This window comes from Sturnira hondurensis, unplaced genomic scaffold (assembly GCF_014824575.4).
Source record: "Sturnira hondurensis isolate 20B ecotype Veracruz unplaced genomic scaffold, ASM1482457v3 Scaffold0009733, whole genome shotgun sequence".
Taxonomy (NCBI): domain Eukaryota; kingdom Metazoa; phylum Chordata; class Mammalia; order Chiroptera; family Phyllostomidae; genus Sturnira; species Sturnira hondurensis.
This window is the reverse complement of record NW_028082364.1, coordinates 1,308,652-1,325,970: the sequence shown is the minus strand read 5'-3', so window position 1 is coordinate 1,325,970 and position 17,319 is coordinate 1,308,652. Positions and strand designations below refer to the sequence as shown.

General features: G+C 46.2%; 2 protein-coding genes and 1 long non-coding RNA gene across 4 annotated transcripts in view; 1 reads left to right on the top strand and 2 right to left on the bottom strand.

The window, feature by feature from the left end:
- Positions 1–12,505, top strand: part of LCP2 (lymphocyte cytosolic protein 2) — a 48,256-nt gene extending 35,751 nt beyond the window's left edge. The window contains exons 20-21 of one of the 2 annotated variants that reach the window (XM_037057747.1): positions 109–264; positions 1,722–2,325. In XM_037057747.1, coding sequence (XP_036913642.1) covers positions 109–264; positions 1,722–1,844 — 279 coding nt within the window. In that variant the 3' untranslated portion in view covers positions 1,845–2,325. Of the gene's footprint in view, positions 1–108; positions 265–1,721; positions 2,326–12,178 lie in introns of those variants that run through there. The other variant, XM_037057748.1, reaches the window with a different exon arrangement.
- LOC118994941 (uncharacterized) lies at positions 2,222–3,731 on the bottom strand. The gene is made up of 2 exons (XR_005068169.1): positions 3,299–3,731; positions 2,222–3,265 (listed from the first exon to the last, which is right to left on the bottom strand). It is a non-coding gene; the product is annotated as an uncharacterized LOC118994941 (long non-coding RNA).
- CUNH5orf58 (chromosome unknown C5orf58 homolog) lies at positions 3,748–16,556 on the bottom strand. Its single transcript, XM_037057749.1, has 4 exons — positions 16,356–16,556; positions 10,268–10,340; positions 9,423–9,516; positions 3,748–4,391 (listed from the first exon to the last, which is right to left on the bottom strand). The coding sequence occupies exons 1-4, from the start codon at positions 16,388–16,390 to the stop codon at positions 4,240–4,242; spliced, it is 354 nt and encodes a 117-aa protein (XP_036913644.1). The 5' UTR covers positions 16,391–16,556; the 3' UTR covers positions 3,748–4,239.
- Positions 16,557–17,319: the final 763 nt, after the last annotated feature.

The window sequence follows — 17,319 nt, the reverse complement described above, 5'->3', positions numbered from 1 at the left end:
GTGTCCACAGCAGCTTTCTAGCTCCCGAGACACCTGTCTGCCGCTTTAAGGGGCCGCAGGCGTGTTGACTGTCACTGCGCCCACAGTCACAAGCAGTTTTCCTTTCAGGATGGCACTTTCCTGGTCAGAGACAGCTCCAAGAAGACAGTGACCAACCCGTACGTCCTCATGGTGTTATACAAAGATAAGGTTTACAACGTCCAGATCCGCTACCTGGAGGACAGCCAGGTTTACATGCTGGGCACTGGACTCCGAGGGAAGGAGGTAAGGACTCCCAGTGGCAAAGCTGCCCCCCCGTTTTTCCACGCCTCTTTGAATACCTGTCTACGTGAACTCTGCCCTGACATTCCTTGTGGGGCCACACCGTGTGGCAGCTTCGGAGTTAAGTCGCTTCAGTGAAACCTATCGTTTCCTGAGAGGAGGTAAAACGAAATGTTACCCGTAGCTACTTAGGCCATAGGAATTGTCCTTGTGTCTTTTATTCCAAAATAAGCTAAACTTAAACGTGTAACTTTGGAAAGATTATGGAAACAGTTCAGTGTTTCAAGAGACCCAGATGGTGACAAAGGCAAATCCCTTAGTCCGTCACCTTCATGACATAACCTTAATGTTAAGGTCACAGTGTATGTTTAAGGCTGTATTTTAAATCGACAGATGGAAAAAGGAAAGAACAGAATTCTTACTGAGGTGGTCATTTAGATATCTGGTTAATTTCTTACTAAAAATGGAGGTTTGGACAACGAAGGTGGCCAGATTGCCAAAGACGTTTCCCTGTGTGCGGCCCAGGCTCACGCGGTGACTTTGTGGGTGGCGATCAGATGGTATGAAGGGAAGCCCTCAGGGCTGACGTTTGCAGAGGAAATGAAGAGCCCAATGCAATGCCCCAAACACGTGCTTTACGTTCAAAGTTCCAGGAGGGAGGATCAGCTAAATCAAACATTTCCAGGAGAAACAGCCTGCCCATAAATTCCATATCCCTCCGGACATTTCTAAGTTATGATCATGTTAATGAGTAGGAAAAAACCAGTGATCTTGGTTGGAGGTTTGCATCGTGGGGTTGGTGTGGCTGGAGCAGCCCAGGCCCTGCAAAAGTGGAGAGGCCTATCCCGGGGTTCCTGGCGGTCTGGGGTGCACACACAAGCACAAATCACAGCGGCCCTACAGAGGCACCTTGCAGTGGTCAGAGGAAGGGCACAGCCCTATCTGCGATGCGGAGGTGACTTCTGACCCATGTCTAGGAGGATGGGTGGGGTTGTTCCCAGCTGGCCTTCAGGGATAGGGTGAGCTGGACAATGAACGCAAAGCTGTGCCTGCAGAGCCCTCGTATGTGTGTGTGTGTGTGTGTGTGTGTGTGTGTGTGTGTGTTGGGGGGCAGTGGGGGCACAGCAGACAAATCATGAGGGGACTGCTAGGCCATGCTGCAGATGTCCTCTCCAGACACCGGGGACACTCTGATGTATAGTCCATAGTTTATTGGATGTTGGTGAAGAATTATTTTTTCAAGGTTCTATACCAGAAATCATTGAAGTACTTACCAAATTTTAGGGGTTTTTAAATCATAATCCTCATCACTTCAAGAGGTAGGATATTACGCAGCTCAAAAGAAACCGAGGGTGAACGCCACTCTCCGTTCCAATGAAAAACTGAAATTAATAAGCAGTCAAGGAACTTAACTCATAAACTCACTGGTGTTGAGTTTCCTCCTACCTTGAATCTTCCAGGACTTCCTGTCCGTGTCGGATATCATCGACTATTTCCGGAAAATGCCCCTTCTGCTCATCGATGGGAAGAACCGGGGCTCCAGGTACCAGTGCACACTGACGTATCCTGCCGCTTACCCGTAGCCAGCCAGCCAAGCGAGCGACCTTCGTCCTGACCCTGCTGGCAGCCTGGGAACCATCGTCAACCTGGGTGACTGGACAGACACTTAGGTCTGAATCGAACCCCTCAACACGAACACAAGGGTTCTAAAAAGTATTTGAAATGAAGACTATCAAGTATCCCATAATTTATTTATTCTTCTTCAGTATTTGTAAAGCGCAGGAGTAATTTTGTTCACAGTCGAAGTCGAGGAGTGCACTGTGGTAATTCATACAAATGATGTCTATTTTTGGTACCCATTTCAAAAGTACAGTAGTTTATACAGCTACAGAAATAATGTGGAGCAAGGTTCAAAACACTTAAACAGTAGTATTGTTATCACATAAAACTGATTTTTTTTAACAGCCAAACCTCTGTCAGGGGCAATCATCACTTTTATATGTATAATTTGAAAATTACTAAAATTAACTTTTTCAGCAGTAATAATTTAAAAGGCTTCAAAAACATTTCACCCTTTCTTATCTGGTGTTTCTGCTGGGGGGATTTTTATATACTTTTTTATGAAAACATAAATACATGTTGGAATAACTTCCTGAGATTAAAAATAATTTGCCTTTTGCTTTATTTTGGGGTTCCTGAAAACTTGCTTGACCTCTCACTGTTTAGTCCGTACTATTATATTTTTGTTTTAAAGCAAATTTAAACTAAAGATACCAAAGGAAACATTTTAGAGATGAGGGTTTGGTGTCAAAACCTGGATTTAAGTCCGTTACATCTCAACTACCATACCCCACCTCCTCCACTGAAGTGACAGAGGTTTTACCCGAGTCTTCCTGGGAAGATGCAAACAATGACTATCTACAGGAAAATTCGATCCGAATTTGATTCCTTTGATCAAAAATTCCACCTCCTTTGATCCCCCCGACAACCGGGTCCTGAGGCTCCTTCCCTCATCCTTCCCAAAAGCGCTAAGTCCCGCAGAGCAATTCAGCTCTTGTCTGAGATACACGCCTCACTGGAGAACAAGCCTAGGCCATCGGTGGTCCTTCAGGTTTTACCCTTTGGGCCCATGGTTGTTATTCCACTTTTATTAACAAAAATCGTTGGCTTCTCTGCTTAATCTGCAAGTTTTCAGAGTGGCAAAGTATGTCTTACGATTTCATTTTCACGAGGTACTAGCACATGGAAGGACCAGGAAAGTCACCAAGTTAAAACTGACAGTTTCCTACGACGAGTATGTGGACACTTTTAACCGATGCTGAGAACAGTGACGTTTCACAAACCTTCGTCCTTACCGGTTCTCAGTTTAGAGCCCAGAACTCGGAGGTCCTAAAGCTGAAAAACCCGCGTTTATTTAGCGTGTTAAATACGGAGCTAGGTCCTGGGTAGTGAGGACAGCAAACATTTTAAGTTCTGTTTTGAAGTGAGCTGACCTGGTGTCCTGCTTCACAGCATCCTATCCTTTATATTTGGAAACATCTAAAATGAAGGACATAGTAGATTTTCAAGCAACTATTTGGTAGTGAATCTTGTTTCCATGGAAAATGAAAGCCTATTATTTTAAGTTTCCTTTGGTGGAAAGCGACAGAAATTAGAAGTTTTAGGATAAGGTGCCCTGAAATAAAAGCTGGCCCACTGGCTGTGACTGAAATCAGTCTCAGTACCAGCGGTTTTTATGGCTGGCATTCTCTGCCCCCTTCTCAGGCAACGGCAGCCCCTCCTTCAGGCGGGGCCTCCCCACCACTGGCCACAGACCTGGCATAGGACCCAGCCTCACCGATCCCAGCTGCTTAAGACCCTGCTCAGGGCTCAACATCTCAGCTGAAGCTGGTGCCCTTCTCTGGGAATGTTAAACACGGGCTGAATCTGAGGGTCTCTCTTCTCTGGGGAGCTGAATACCTAGAGCTGTCTGTCTGTCTGTCTGTCCCCCTGGAGTTGTTGCCTGCCATCCTCTACCCCTGTCTTCCAGGGAAAACCAGTCCATAACAAAAGAGGGTGAGGGGCAGAACCAGGGTAGAGACAGCGGATTAGTTAGTGGAGCCCCTGACATCTCCTCCCACCAAGGACTTCCAAGTCAGAGGACCAACACATGCTTCAGCTGGCTTACGGTTGCTACCAGGAGAGATCTTACTCGTGTAAACCATCCATGTGAAATGTAGCGACTCTGAGCCTGAGCCGAATCCAAGCATAAGGTAAAGGACAGGCAGTGCCACGTGGCCAATTACCCGTCCTTAGTGAAATCAATGAGCCATTCTTTGAAATATTCAAACGACAATAAATCAGCCTTCAGGAACATGAAATGATTATTTACAACTCAACAATGTTTACATTATAGTAAATACATTAGTAAACTCCGTTCTCCTAGATATCTGTTAATCCAACAAGACAGTTACAAATTCCCAACAGACAAATAAGAAGTTAGGGAGAAAACCTGTTAGGAGCAAGGGACACATCTGAGACTTTAAGCTCTTCCAAGGGGCTGCTATTTCCTACTGTCTCCTTGAAGTCATCTGTCTTCCCAGGATGACTAAACTGCAGAGTGAGGTCACAAAGCAGCAGCTGGGAGCGCTCTGTGTACAACAAAATGAAAGGGTGTCATAACGCGGCGTTTATGTTCAGACAGTTAGCATCCCTCTCGGTAGCCATCCCTACTTCTTGATTTACTTTTCTTCTAAGGGACCGCTGACCAAACCATAATTTGGGTGTGCTCACTGTGACTTCAGGTCAAATGTATGTCCTACAAAGCAGTGTGGCAAAAACTTCCTAGCAGGGTCCTATAGCCCAACTTGTCGGCTGTCTTACTAAGCTGTGCTTGATTTATGCAAATCTGAGTTACAGTTTTGAAAACTCACCGCTTTCACATGTTATACACGCACACGGGATAGAGTTACACAGACCCACAAGGCACGGCACAAAACCAGCAGCTTTAGCTCCCTGAAGCAACCAGGTTTCTGCAGCTCATTTTGTTTTTTGTGTCTGTGGAGTGTCTTTTTCTTTTTCTTTTTTTTTGAGGTGGAGACTGGTATTACCTCCATCTCTGTAAATGGCATGCTTATTTAATTTTTTCAGTTTTAGGTATTATCTATCCACTTCTGATTACAGAAGGTTAATATATAACTCTTTTCACTTGTGCCATCCCCAATATACTTGAGTATGATTTTTACCCGCTCAGTATTTAATATTTACAATTTTTGATTATATAAGTATCCTTCACAGTCGAGTTGGGTGGTATGACATTTCCCTTCTATACACTCTGCAGGGGTGTCCAACCCGCGGGCCACATGTGGCCCAAGATGGCTGTGAATCTGGCCCAATACAAAACCGTAAATTCACTTAAAACATTGAGATTTTTTTTTTATTACGTGTCGCAGTGTATTTAATGTATAGCCCAGAGACACCAAAAGGTTGGACACCCCTGCAGGGGATTCGCTTCATCTTCATCTTTAAACCTTTCTGCCAAGTTTATTTTCATGATCACATTTTTAATTGCCAGGAGCTCCGTTCTGTTCTCTAAATATTTTTTGTAGTTTTGTGTTCCTTGTTCACGGACATAGAATCTTCTGTCCTGTGGATGTCAGTGATCATTTCTCAGAGCTTCCACTCCCTTTATAATTTGCGTTTCTGCTCCCTTGACTGAATCTATGTATTAGTTCTGTCTGCTCTGCATGTTAAATGCTTTCCTCAGATGGCTTATTGTGCCAATGTGAGCTGTGTGCTCACAGCGAGGCCGTGGCACTATAAAGCTAATTGGAAGCTCTATGTCCATGGGAGTCTGTATTGTGGGGTCATCTGACTGGGTCTTTTCTTGGGGAAACCTGTGCTATCAGTACTTTTGGGTCTTTTACGCTGGTCATATTCCTGAAAAAGAATTTGCTTGAGGATATAAATCAGGCTGTCAATGTGTTGTAGCCAAGTGGGAAGAGGAAGCTGGAGGTAAACTTGGTCTTGACACTCTCGATTTTAGCACACCGCTCTCCCCGCCACCTTGTGGCNCTCCCTTGACTGAATCTATGTATTAGTTCTGTCTGCTCTGCATGTTAAATGCTTTCCTCGGATGGCTTGTTGTGCCAATGTGAGCTGTGTGCTCACAGCGAGGCCGTGGCACTGTAAAGCTAATTGGAAGCTCTATGTCCATGGGAGTCTGTATTGTGGGGTCATCTGACTGGGTCTTTTCTTGAGGAAACCTGTGCTATCAGTACTTTTGGGTCTTTTACACTGGTCATATTCCTGAAAAAGAATTTGCTTGAGGATATAAATCAGGCTGTCAATGTGTTGTAGCCAAGTGGGAAGAGGAAGCTGGAGGTAAACTTGGTCTTGACACTCTCAATTTTAGCACACCGCTCTCCCCGCCACCTTGTGGCTGGTGGCTCCAGGCCAGAGGCCCCTTGTTCTACCAGCTCAGGGAACAAACCTGGGGTCTCCTGTCGCAGAGAAACAGCTGCCCAGTTAAGCAGAGGGGGAAGGAGACCTCAGGGGCTCTGTAACTTCTGAAACAAACATTTAACCAGTCCCCCTGTTCTTTGCTCCACCTTCGCCCCGACTTCCACAGGACTCTGGTGCTACCACGTGTCGAGTCTTTGGGGCTACTTCTTGGCTTTACGCAGCCAGGTCCCCCGTTCAGATGTTTGGATATTAGGGTTTGCACTTCTCTGTTTGCTTCCATTTGCTTTCTGGGTTGCAGTTAATACTTTTTGAGATCTCTTTGTCTTATAGATTTTTGTCTGTTTAAAATCACTTTAAATCTCAGGTCTACCAGTGACTAGCATTTGTCCCTAGGAAAGTTAGTTAACTGCTCCTGTCAGCTCCTGTGTCTGTAAATGCAACGGTGCAAATTCCCACCATGTGGGGTTGCTACAGTGATTGAATCCATTGATGCAAAGCTCTTGGGAGAGTATCTGGATTATGCTAAATATTATGAGTGGTATCTACTGACATTATTTTGGGGGGTGAACTGTTCATTTGATCTTCGAAGTCTCCAAGCCCCTTAGAACCTCCCTGGACGACGTGCCCAGAACTTTGCAGGAACACATCATTTCTATTTTACTTCATGAAAAAATAATCTGCAAGCTAGGACAGTTCATCCAATCTGATAGGAATCTGAAGCACCTCAGCTTTATGTGAGTGCAACACCCAGAAGCAGATATGCATGTAGTAAACAATTTCCAAGAAGCTACTGTATCCAGGCACAGTGATAACTGCTAGGAATACCTTTCAAGAGCTTTACAGTGGAGCAGGGATAGGAACAGGAGGTAAACGTGTAATTACAACACAGTGTGAGAGGTGATACGAAAAGGGGGAAGAGGTAACATGACGGCTCAAAGGAGGTTTCCCAGCCTAAATAATCACGACCAACAGTGTAGAGTCAGTGGCAGTTCACCTGGTGGGGTGCAACAAGGCGATGCACGTGTTGAGTCACGAAAAGACCAAGTGTGCAGGTGTGCACCTAGTTCAGTGTGGTTAGAGCACAGAACGTGCCAGGAAAAATTCCTGGGCCTAATCTCAAGAGGTTTTACAGTCCATTCAAGGAGGTTCAGACTTTATCTGGAGGGTAACAGCGAGTCAGCGAGAGTTTTCAGCAGATTTACATTTCAGAAAGATAATCCTCACTGTAGAGTTGAGAGTGGCATTAAGAGAGGGTGCACAAAACACAGCTAACCAGATTTCTTTACACCAGACTCCTCAGTGCCTTGTTAATACCTACTGTAAATCCGTGACGGAAACTTAGAGCACCCTGCACTTCCCAAGCTATCTGACTGCACACCCACCACTAACATCTCGTGAGACGGCAGGATCCACAGAGCCAAGTCTGGGCAATGATGCCCTGGGAGGAGGGCAGACCGCACAGGTGGCACTCACTATCTGGTGCCTAACTGCAAGCCCCCTTCCGCCTCCTCTTCTCGGTGGCACAGTTTGTCTCCCTCTGTGGTGATCCTCCTGTCCCTAGCTTCAGCAGTGGGCTCTGACTCTAGTCTGGCAGCCCCCCTATTCTCCTTGGCGGCAGCGGCTGCTGCTACCGTAGAGAGAAGCCTGTGATGTTAATGTGGCCAACGGAAGGAAAGGAGCAAGTGTTGGAGGCAACTGGGAAAGGCTGACATGAACAGACACAGGCAGAGATGGTGTCTGTCTGCACCTGGCCATGTCTGCAGGCAATGACCATGAGAAGTGGAGTAAAAAGATTGAAAGAACCCGGTCCCCAACGAAGTCTTTAAAACTCTGAATTACCTTTAGGGCTGCCCTACCTCAGCTCTTGTTACGTTCCTTAGTGTATAAGCCGTGTGAAGTCGGTATTTTTTCTACAGGTAGATGTAGGCCTCACAACTATTTTCAAATATCCAAAAGCTGTCAGAAGAACTATGTAATCAGTGCAGTTTTCATGGTCAGCAGTAGGACCAGGGAGNGGCATTTCGGAAGGCGATGCACGTGTTGAGTCACGACAAGACCAAGTGTGCAGGTGTGCACCTAGTTCAGTGTGGTTAGAGCACAGAACGTGCCAGGAAAAATTCCTGGGCCTAATCTCAAGAGGTTTTACAGTCCATTCAAGGAGGTTCAGACTTTATCTGGAGGGTAACAGTGAGTCAGCGAGAGTTTTCAGCAGATTTACATTTCAGAAAGATAACCCTCACTGTAGAGTTGAGAGCGGCGTTAAGAGAGGATGCACGAAACACAGCTAACCAGATTTCTTTACACCAGACTCCTCAGTGCCTTGTTAATACCTACTGTAAATCTGTGACGGAAACTTAGAGCACGCTGCACTTCCCAAGCTATCTGACTGCACACCCACCACTAACATCTCGTGAGACGGCAGGATCCACAGAGCCAAGTCTGGGCAATGATGCCCTGGGAGGAGGGTAGACCGCACAAGCGGCACTCACTATCTGGTGCCTAACTGCAAGCCCCCTTCCGCCTCCTCTTCTCGGTGGCACAGTTTGTCTCCCTCTGTGGTGATCCTCCTGTCCCTAGCTTCAGCAGTGGGCTCTGACTCTAGTCTGGCAGCCCCCCTATTCTCCTTGGCGGCAGCAGCTGCTGCTACCGTAGAGAGAAGCCTGTGATGTTAATGTGGCCAACGGAAGGAAAGGAGCAAGTGTTGGAGGCAACTGGGAAAGGCTGACATGAACAGACACAGGCAGAGATGGTGTCTGTCTGCACCTGGCCATGTCTGCAGGCAATGACCATGAGAAGTGGAGTAAAAAGACTGAAAGAACCCGGTCCCCAACGAAGTCTTTAAAGCTCTGAATTACCTTTAGGGCTGCCCTACCTCAGCTCTTGTTACGTTCCTTAGTGTATAAGCCGTGTGAAGTCGGTATTTTTTCTACAGGTAGATGTAGGCCTCACAACTATTTTCAAATATCCAAAAGCTGTCAGAAGAACTATGTAATCAGTGCAGTTTTCATGGTCAGCAGTAGGACCAGGGAGTGAAAGGAACAGGGGAACAGATTGGGCAAGTCCCTCAGGAGCAACTTCAGACGGAGCAGGCAGACCACCAAGACAGGGAGTTCCTCAACACGTTTGGAATGTTTGGTCAGGGGCGGACTGTCCCTAGAAAAATGTTTATTTTATAACAATAACATGCGAACATTTTAATTCAGTGATGCCGTGCTTACCTTTCATCTTCTTCAACTCCAAAGAAATTGTATTAATATTTTTGATTATGGCTTCCACATTTAGCTTATGGCCAGCAACATCATTCTTCAACATCTGATTTTAAAAGAGAAATAAAAACAATGTATACATCAGAAGTATTTATGCACATTATTACAATACTTCTAAAAGGAAACTGTTTTTTCAGACCTGAAATAACTGTGAAATAAGAGTCTTTGTTAAGTGGTTAGAATTCTAACATAAGGAGGCATCAACTTGCTAATATTTTCTCAACTGAAAACACCACCACCTGGAATTCTTAGGATGATGTTTCCCCTGTGATCAGACTGTACTCCCACGGTGGGGCCCTCACCATGGAGGTGCAGAAGCCCCCTTTCCAGAAAGTCTGGGCACTTAAATATTACCTCACAATTGAGCAATCATGTAAGACCTTCTCTAAGTCAGGGTCTTTAATCTAACTTATTCTTGAGTGACAGGGTCCACATACAATTTCTTTAAATAGATGAGTAAAATTTAAAATAAGATTCGATTATAATTCACTGACTTAGAGGAGGGCAAAATGACCACTACTATGCTAGCTAAGGGAATTAGGGCAACCTAATTCCACATTTGAATATTGGTCAACTGAAATTCATACACCATGGTGTCCCAGCGTTGTATATATAGTACACGTTCTTATACAACTGTGTCAGAGGTGGGTCACTGGAAACCAACCTTAGCCATTCAAGTCTCCCCCAACAGCTTGAGAAATGAACCCCAGGCCATACACACAGAGCCTGGCCCCATGAAAGGCAGCCAATTACCAGGTGGTTATGTGACTTGTCCAAAATCATAAAAAAAAACTAACCTTTATTTCCTTGCCTCGGCCTTCTCCTGAGTGAGAGGGATTGATCCTGTTTCTCTCGTGCACTTCGGAGCCACTGTCAAGGAAATGAACAGTTCGTCTTCAGGACAACCTATGAAACACACTTTGCATCCACTGACAAGCCCCTTGTGCTGAAAAGGAAATGGCGGCTCTCCTGGGTGTGGCGCCGCCAAGATTCAGGTCTAAGGGGAAAGGAGAGATGACACAAAAATAAAGGGGGTGAGTGGAATGTAAAAATTAATTTAGAAAGAAAAACAAGAAGGAAGTAGAAACTAAATAGAGAAATGTCCAAGGAAGTTGACCCTCCCAGTCTGGGGGCCGGCCACCCAGGACTCTAATCCCCCCATGGGTGGGTGGGATCAGCAGCCAAACCCCACTAGCCTGGAGGGAGGCCAGGGCTGCCCAGAGCCTGCCCCATGAAGCTTGGTCAGGCCATTAATCAAAGACACGGAGGCCGATGCCCGCACGGAGCTCTTCCCAGGAGGCGGGAAGTAGACACTGGGCTTTGGGTTGGAGGGAGAGGTGGGCTCAGATGCTGATACCCCTGCCTGGCCCACAGCCAGGAGGCACTGCACACTCGGTCCATACCCTGCTGGTGACTGTTACCCCATAGCCCCCGCTCTACCAGCCGGACCCTCCTTCCCAGCCCAAGTGACACCGTGAAGAGCCTCCGGTCTTTGGGGGCCGTCCAATCACCACTTGGGGCCTGAAAATGGAGCTCCAGGCAGTCACGACATCCCCTCGTGCTCCCACACCCACGGGGCTTGGCAGACGATGTGCCCGTCAAATGAGGGCTATTATCACTCCGCGACATTTTTGCGGATGAGCTCAGAGACGTTCCGCGGTTTCTGGCCAAATTGAGACATTGGCACTGCCACCTTCTTGGCTGGATTCTAGGAGTCTCAGCCACCAGCCCCTGTGCGGCGCCCTCGGGACAGGCGTCCCCCTCCGGGAGGCGCTCAAGGAGGCGCTCAAACCTGCCGTATCAGGTTCTAGGCCAGTCTTAGTTCTCCGCCGGCCACGGGAACCAATCCCTTCCAGACAACCTCTCTCCGAAGGACCCCCGCGCACACCGTAGGCCCTGCCCGCATTTGCCCAGCAACAGCCCTGCAGGATGCATCCCCCTTTGCCCCACAACAGCTCTGCTGGACGCAACCACCTCCATGATGAGTTCCTTTCCGGTCCCCGATGCTCACTAGTTCCGGGCTACAGATGGCCACTGAAGCAGCCTGGAATTTCAACAATCTTTACGGGCCTCTTATCCCCAGACCCAAATAACCTAGGTTGGCCACATCTGGCCCCAGTCACAACCCACCAGGCCAGAGGTCACAGAAGCTCCGGCTGCTGGGTGGGGCTCGAGGGCGGTAAAATGAATCCTGGCTTGGTGATTGGCCAGCTCCTCTGCCTGATGCCGTCTGGGAGTTGTAGTCCCAGACAAGGCCCCTGTGGAGAAGGTTCTAGATCCCGGGCTGAAAGTGCCTGGTGCGAACGGTACTGACCTGCCTGTTATTCATCCATTGCTGTGCTAGATGCTTTACAGGCCTTGTCTGCATTTAATTTTCTCCAAACAGGAGTGCGGTTAAGGTCAGACTCTGGACTGAAAGTGCTGGGGTTTGAATCCCACTCCATCCTTTGTTTCACTGTAGAGAGGCTGGGAAGCGCATTCAGGGTGTGACTGTCCCCATCTTCCCTGCACAGATAAAAATAACTGCCTTCCAGGGTTCTAGTGCATCAAAAAGGGGCGGGAGACGATGTGCCCGCAAATGAGGGCTATTATCACTCCTCTACGTTTTGCAGATGAGCAGAGCACAGATGAGCTCAGAGACGTTCAGCGGTTTCTTGCCAAATTGAGATATTGGCATTGCAGCCATCTTGGCTGGATCCCAGGAGGAGTCGCTGCCACCCTGGGCACCCTCAGGACAGGCATCCGCCTCTAGGAGGCGCTCAAACCCACCGTTTCAGGTTCTAGGCCAGTCTTGGTCTTCTCCAAGCCTCCCCAGCAACACACACCAGCCTGGGGAACCAGTCCCTTCTGGACAACCAGCAGCACATAGTCTGATTTTCAGTTTATGTCCAGTTACGTTCAGTAAGAAAGTAGAATTTCTTGTCTAGTGCAGAGTCAGGTCAGGGAGGAGGCGCAGGGGAGAACTGAGCTTCAGTCTTCAGGATAGCCAGCCACGCCAGCTTGGAAGAAGGTACCTTTCTTTTTCCGAACCTGTTCCCCCATCTGCTTAGTCGTGAAAGGAATGGGCTAGATCAGTGTTTCCGAAATATCATTCATTATGGCCCACGGTGTATCAACTATTTCATTATTACCTGCATATTTTAAATGCACTTCCCTTTAACATTTAAGTCAACTGGAGAAGCTTTCTATCACGGATGTAAATGAAACAGGATATAAACAGAAGGTAACAGGAAAGATAAAAACAATGAAAATAAAACATTACTTTTAATCATCAGGATATTCTTGCCTATTGATGGCTATGATCTTCTTTGTTAAAATGGGTTTTTATTGCGTGTTAGAGAAATGTTAAAGGGAGTCTAGCAGAAACTAAAACTCACTTCTTGATGTCATCAGGACTACAAGGGGAGTACCTTGCACTGTGTGATTACATGGTTTTCAGCCCCTGTGTATCATATAAAACCATCACTCACACCCCTAGTGAGATAGGTCCATCCCACCCTTTGCAGAACCTAAGATTACTGCTCTCCAATACCCCGTCCCTTTCTAAGGCTCCTTCATTCACAGCGTGCCATGGACGCCTTTCAACACTCACCTCGGTCCTGGAGGGAGTCTTCCTGAAACAACCCTACCCAACTCGGCAGTTTCGACCCAGACTCTCTCTCTCTCTGCCATTGCTCCCCTCCCTCGGCATTTTACCTGTGCACACTCGCTAGGCTCAGACTCGTGCATTTTCTTGTTTCTGATATGTACACTGAACCTTTTTCTTCTACTTCTTCAAGAGCTGAGGAAGGGAGGAAAAAGAGGCACGGACGGTCAGAAGGCACATTGTTGGAGCATTCATTGCAAATCACATGCTGTGTTAAAAGCTTTCCTGTTCTTACAACCCTCTGAGGTCACCATGATCAGCCCAGTTATATGGAAAATGAAACTGAAGCTTAGAGGATTTAGGGCCTGCTCCCGGTCACAAGAACCAGCAGCAGATCCTGTCCGTGCGACTCCAGAGCCTTATTTTCTCTGTGCCCGGTTGTCTCCAGAACAGGGATACAATCTCCTAAGGCAGCAAAAAAGAACTGCGTGGCTCCGTGATGTTTAGGGGTTCCCAGGTCACTGAACTTCAGCACCCTGATACTAACACACGTAAGCAGGGAAACACGGAGTGACGGACAGAGGGCGAATCAAAGACATTCACAAGAGCAAAAATAACTGCCGTCGCTGTTTTATAAAAGCAGGCATAACAACATCAAAAAAAGGGGGGGGAGAAGGAAAAAGAAAAGGAAAATCATAATTTCAGAATAAGACAAGCTTGACTGAAATCTTATTGAGGGTGTCTTTTTTTTAATCCCCTATACTGGTGCAGACTAGTTAAGACTTTGCCTCTGATCGACAATATTCTATTAGGTGTGTTGTTGGGAACACCCCATCGGTAACAGTAGAAGAAAAGAAGGTGTTTGAGAGAAATAGGGTGGGAAAAAGTGGGTGGGTGGAAGTAGCATTAAGACCAGGAACCTTGAAAATCGGGGATGAGGGGGACCAGGCTTGAGGTGGAGGGGTGTCTTTGGAGCCACACCCTCCCCATCACACTGAACCCATTCGCAGGGTCCAGCCTGCGTTTGCGGCCCCTCCTTTGAGCTCAACGACCTGCCTGTTAGGATTCTGTTCGCAGGACTTTAGAACTTGACCCAGCCAGAGTGCTGATGACCTCTTATGAGTAGATTCAAACCTCTGTAATTTGGGAAAGATCATCATTAAAGTTGTTTTTTTTTAAAGGAGAATCAACTCTGTGTTGATTTTAAATAAGTGATATAGGCAGGAATTAAAAAAGAGATCTGACCTTAGAAAAACAGATTGTAATAACATATTTTTCTCCATAAAAATGTCTTGAAGTGATGATGACTACTTATTGTGTTGGTTTTGCTCCAGAAAAAAAAATAAATGATCCCCCCTAAAAAAAATAAAACTTTAAAAGCATGGTCTGCTGCGTAAGACTTGAGGCTGTTACAGGTGAGGATCTAAAAGAAAAAAATCTATCTCCCTTAATAATTTTGCAAATACCACACTTTGCTGGGGCCCAACACAGGTTGTAGCAGTTAATTCTAATGCTAATCAAATAAAGGAAATTAAAAAGCTGGTAAATTCTCCCATAAAGAGAAAAACTGTTACAGAGCAACAAGGTGATTAAGCGTTTTATGGACCCGGGTGTATGTGCCTCGGTTAGTTTCATTACAAATTCTTCACGTAAAGCCTTCATTTCCAGGAAAACCAATTGAGTGAATTATCTCACATCTTCCTCTTGTTCTCAGAGGTCCCATTGGCGTCCTCCCCCTGCTCCTTATCAATGGGAAGTACTGGTCTCTGTGCCTAGGGACTGGCTTCCCGCTGGAGCACCGGCAACCTCTGAATATCGCTTCGTACAGCCCTTGGGGACCCACACTTGGGAGGTAGGGAGCACGTGCTTGGGTCTTTACCTAAAGAGCTTGACGAGTGTGGGAAAGATCAAGGAAATTCCCATATGCCAGAGCTCTGCTTTTCCCATGGCCAGTCACTTACAGGAAGTCCAAAGGCAGGTGACTTCTGCCCCTGTGGTCTACATTGAAAGCTGGATTCCCTGACCGCTGTCTTCTTCAAGGAGCTGGTGTGACATTGGGCAGAGTCGTTTTCTTTTTCTCTGGAAGAAACACTCACGAACTATAGAAAGATGTTGTCAATGAGAATCCAAATTGCTCGCTGCATTAACTAAAATAATTCCCCCTTCTAATTAAGAAAATCTATGAAAGAAGAAAATCCTGCCATTTGTGACAACATGGACAGAACTTGAGGGCATGGTGAACTGACCTAAGTTAGAGACACACAGTACTGTATGATCTCACTTATGTGTGATATTGAAAAACACTGACCTTATAGAAACAGAGAATAGAGTGTGGTTGCCCGAGACCAAGAGGTGGGAAAGTTGGGGAGATGATAGTCAAGGGGTCCAAACTTCCAATTACAAGATGAATAAGTTCCAGAAGTCTGACACACAGCGTGGTGGCTTCCGTTAATACTGTATCGTATACTTGAAAGTTGCTGTGAGAATAGAGCTTTAAGGTTCTCACCATAGCAACAACGAACAACAACAGAATGGTGATCGTGTGAGGTCAAGGATGTGGTAACTAACCTTATCGTGGTTAACATTTCACAGTATATACACATATCACATTATCATGTTGCACAGCTTTAACTTACCCAATCTTATAAGTCAGTCATTTCTCAGTAAAGCTTGGGGGAAGAGGGGCAGTGAAGGAAATTGGAGTTCTGTACCGACATTTCCCTCTACAAGAGGAAGCTATAGCCCTGGCTCCTGTAGCTCAGTGGGTTGAGTGTGGGTTGTGAACCAAAGGGTTGCCAGTTCGATTCTCAGTCAGGGCACATGCCTGGGTTACAGGCCAGCTCCCCAGCTGGGGCCATGTGAGAGGCAACCACACATACATGTTTCTCTCGCTTTCTTTCTCCCTCCCTTCCCCTCTCTCTAAAAATAAATAAATCTTTAAAAAAATAAAAGGTAAAATAGGAAGCTACCCAAGTGGAGTTGCCAGGTAAAATATAGGACATCCAGTTAAATTTGAATTTCAGGTAAACAACAGATTTTTTTTTTTACTGTAAGTATGTCCTGAGTATTGTCTGACACATCCATATATAAAAATTTGTTTATCTAAGATTTAAATTCAACTCAGAATCCTGACGTACTTTTATTTGCTAGATCTGGCAACCCTATGCCCCAAACACTTCAACCATGAAAAGAGAAGCAAGCAGTCTGAGGCGCATATACAGATTCAGTAGGTACAGAAGCCAGGAGGATTTTGGCATTTTCCAACTTGGTGTCCAAAATAATAAAATGCATCTACTCACTGCGCCAGGATGTGGCTCCCTTCTTCCTTCGACATTCCGGTAACGCAAGAAAGAAGCTAAGCCTCTGAGAAAACAGATGGACGAGAGCTGGCAATATTCAGCATGGTGCTGTTTGGGACAGCTGCTTGCTCTGCCCATTTGTCTGAGAACTGTTTGCAGCTGGCTTTTTGGAAAATGCCTTCATCCAGCCAGAGGCACTCAGGACACCAGTTGTGTTTATTCTCAGAGGCCCACCAATCAGAGAACACCTTCTGTCCCCAAATAAAATATGTTTCTAATTCTAACATGTCAACCTTCTGTCCCCCAACAAGACTTCCCCTGTTTATTAAAGAAATAGATTCTGATCACATGTTTCTCCCTCTGGACATTGCTCCTAACTCTTATGCCTCGCCCTCATCAGTCAGCCATGCAATGAAAAATGAGTGTCTTTAGGGAAAAAAAATGTTATATTCAGGAAGTCAGTTACAATGGACTATCAGTGTGTGCTCACCTTCTGTAATGAAAAAAAATGTATATGTGCCTATGAGCAGGTTGGGGAAAAAACACCAAAATGTTAACGATGGTTATCTCTGCGAAGTGAGATGTATGGGTGATTTTATTTCTTTGTAGTCATTTATTCGTCCTAGCTGTAACGTTAGTCCCAACCCTCTTCTCTATAATGTTAAACTCTCTGGGGCATTTCTCAGGGTGGTACAACATCAATCACTTTAAAGCAGAGACGCTCAGATATTATAACGCACAATTTCTCAGGCTGTTTGGGAGCGTGCGGATTCTGGGGCCCAGCCCAGTGCCTCTGATTGGGTGCCGGGGCTCCTGGAACCTGCCTTTTAAATTCCTCCTCCTTCTGTTTCAACCTCCACGGACTGAGGGCCGCACTTTGAGGAATACGGTGCTGACTTCTAGCTCCATTAGCATCTTCCACGTGTCTCAAATGGGTGACAATCGTGGAAACTTATCTTAATGG

Bases quoted from the DNA above. Each gene is read 5' to 3' on its own strand.
- CUNH5orf58 (XM_037057749.1), bottom strand. From the start codon at position 16,390: ATGTCGAAGGAAGAAGGGAGCCACATCCTGGCGCA. The intron at 10,341-16,355 runs GTGAGTAGATGC...TTTCCTTGACAG, and splicing joins GGGAGCCACATCCTGGCGCA to TGGCTCCGAAGTGCACGAGA. The intron at 4,392-9,422 runs GTAAGCACGGCA...TGTTGTACACAG, and splicing joins GGAGTTGAAGAAGATGAAAG to AGCGCTCCCAGCTGCTGCTT.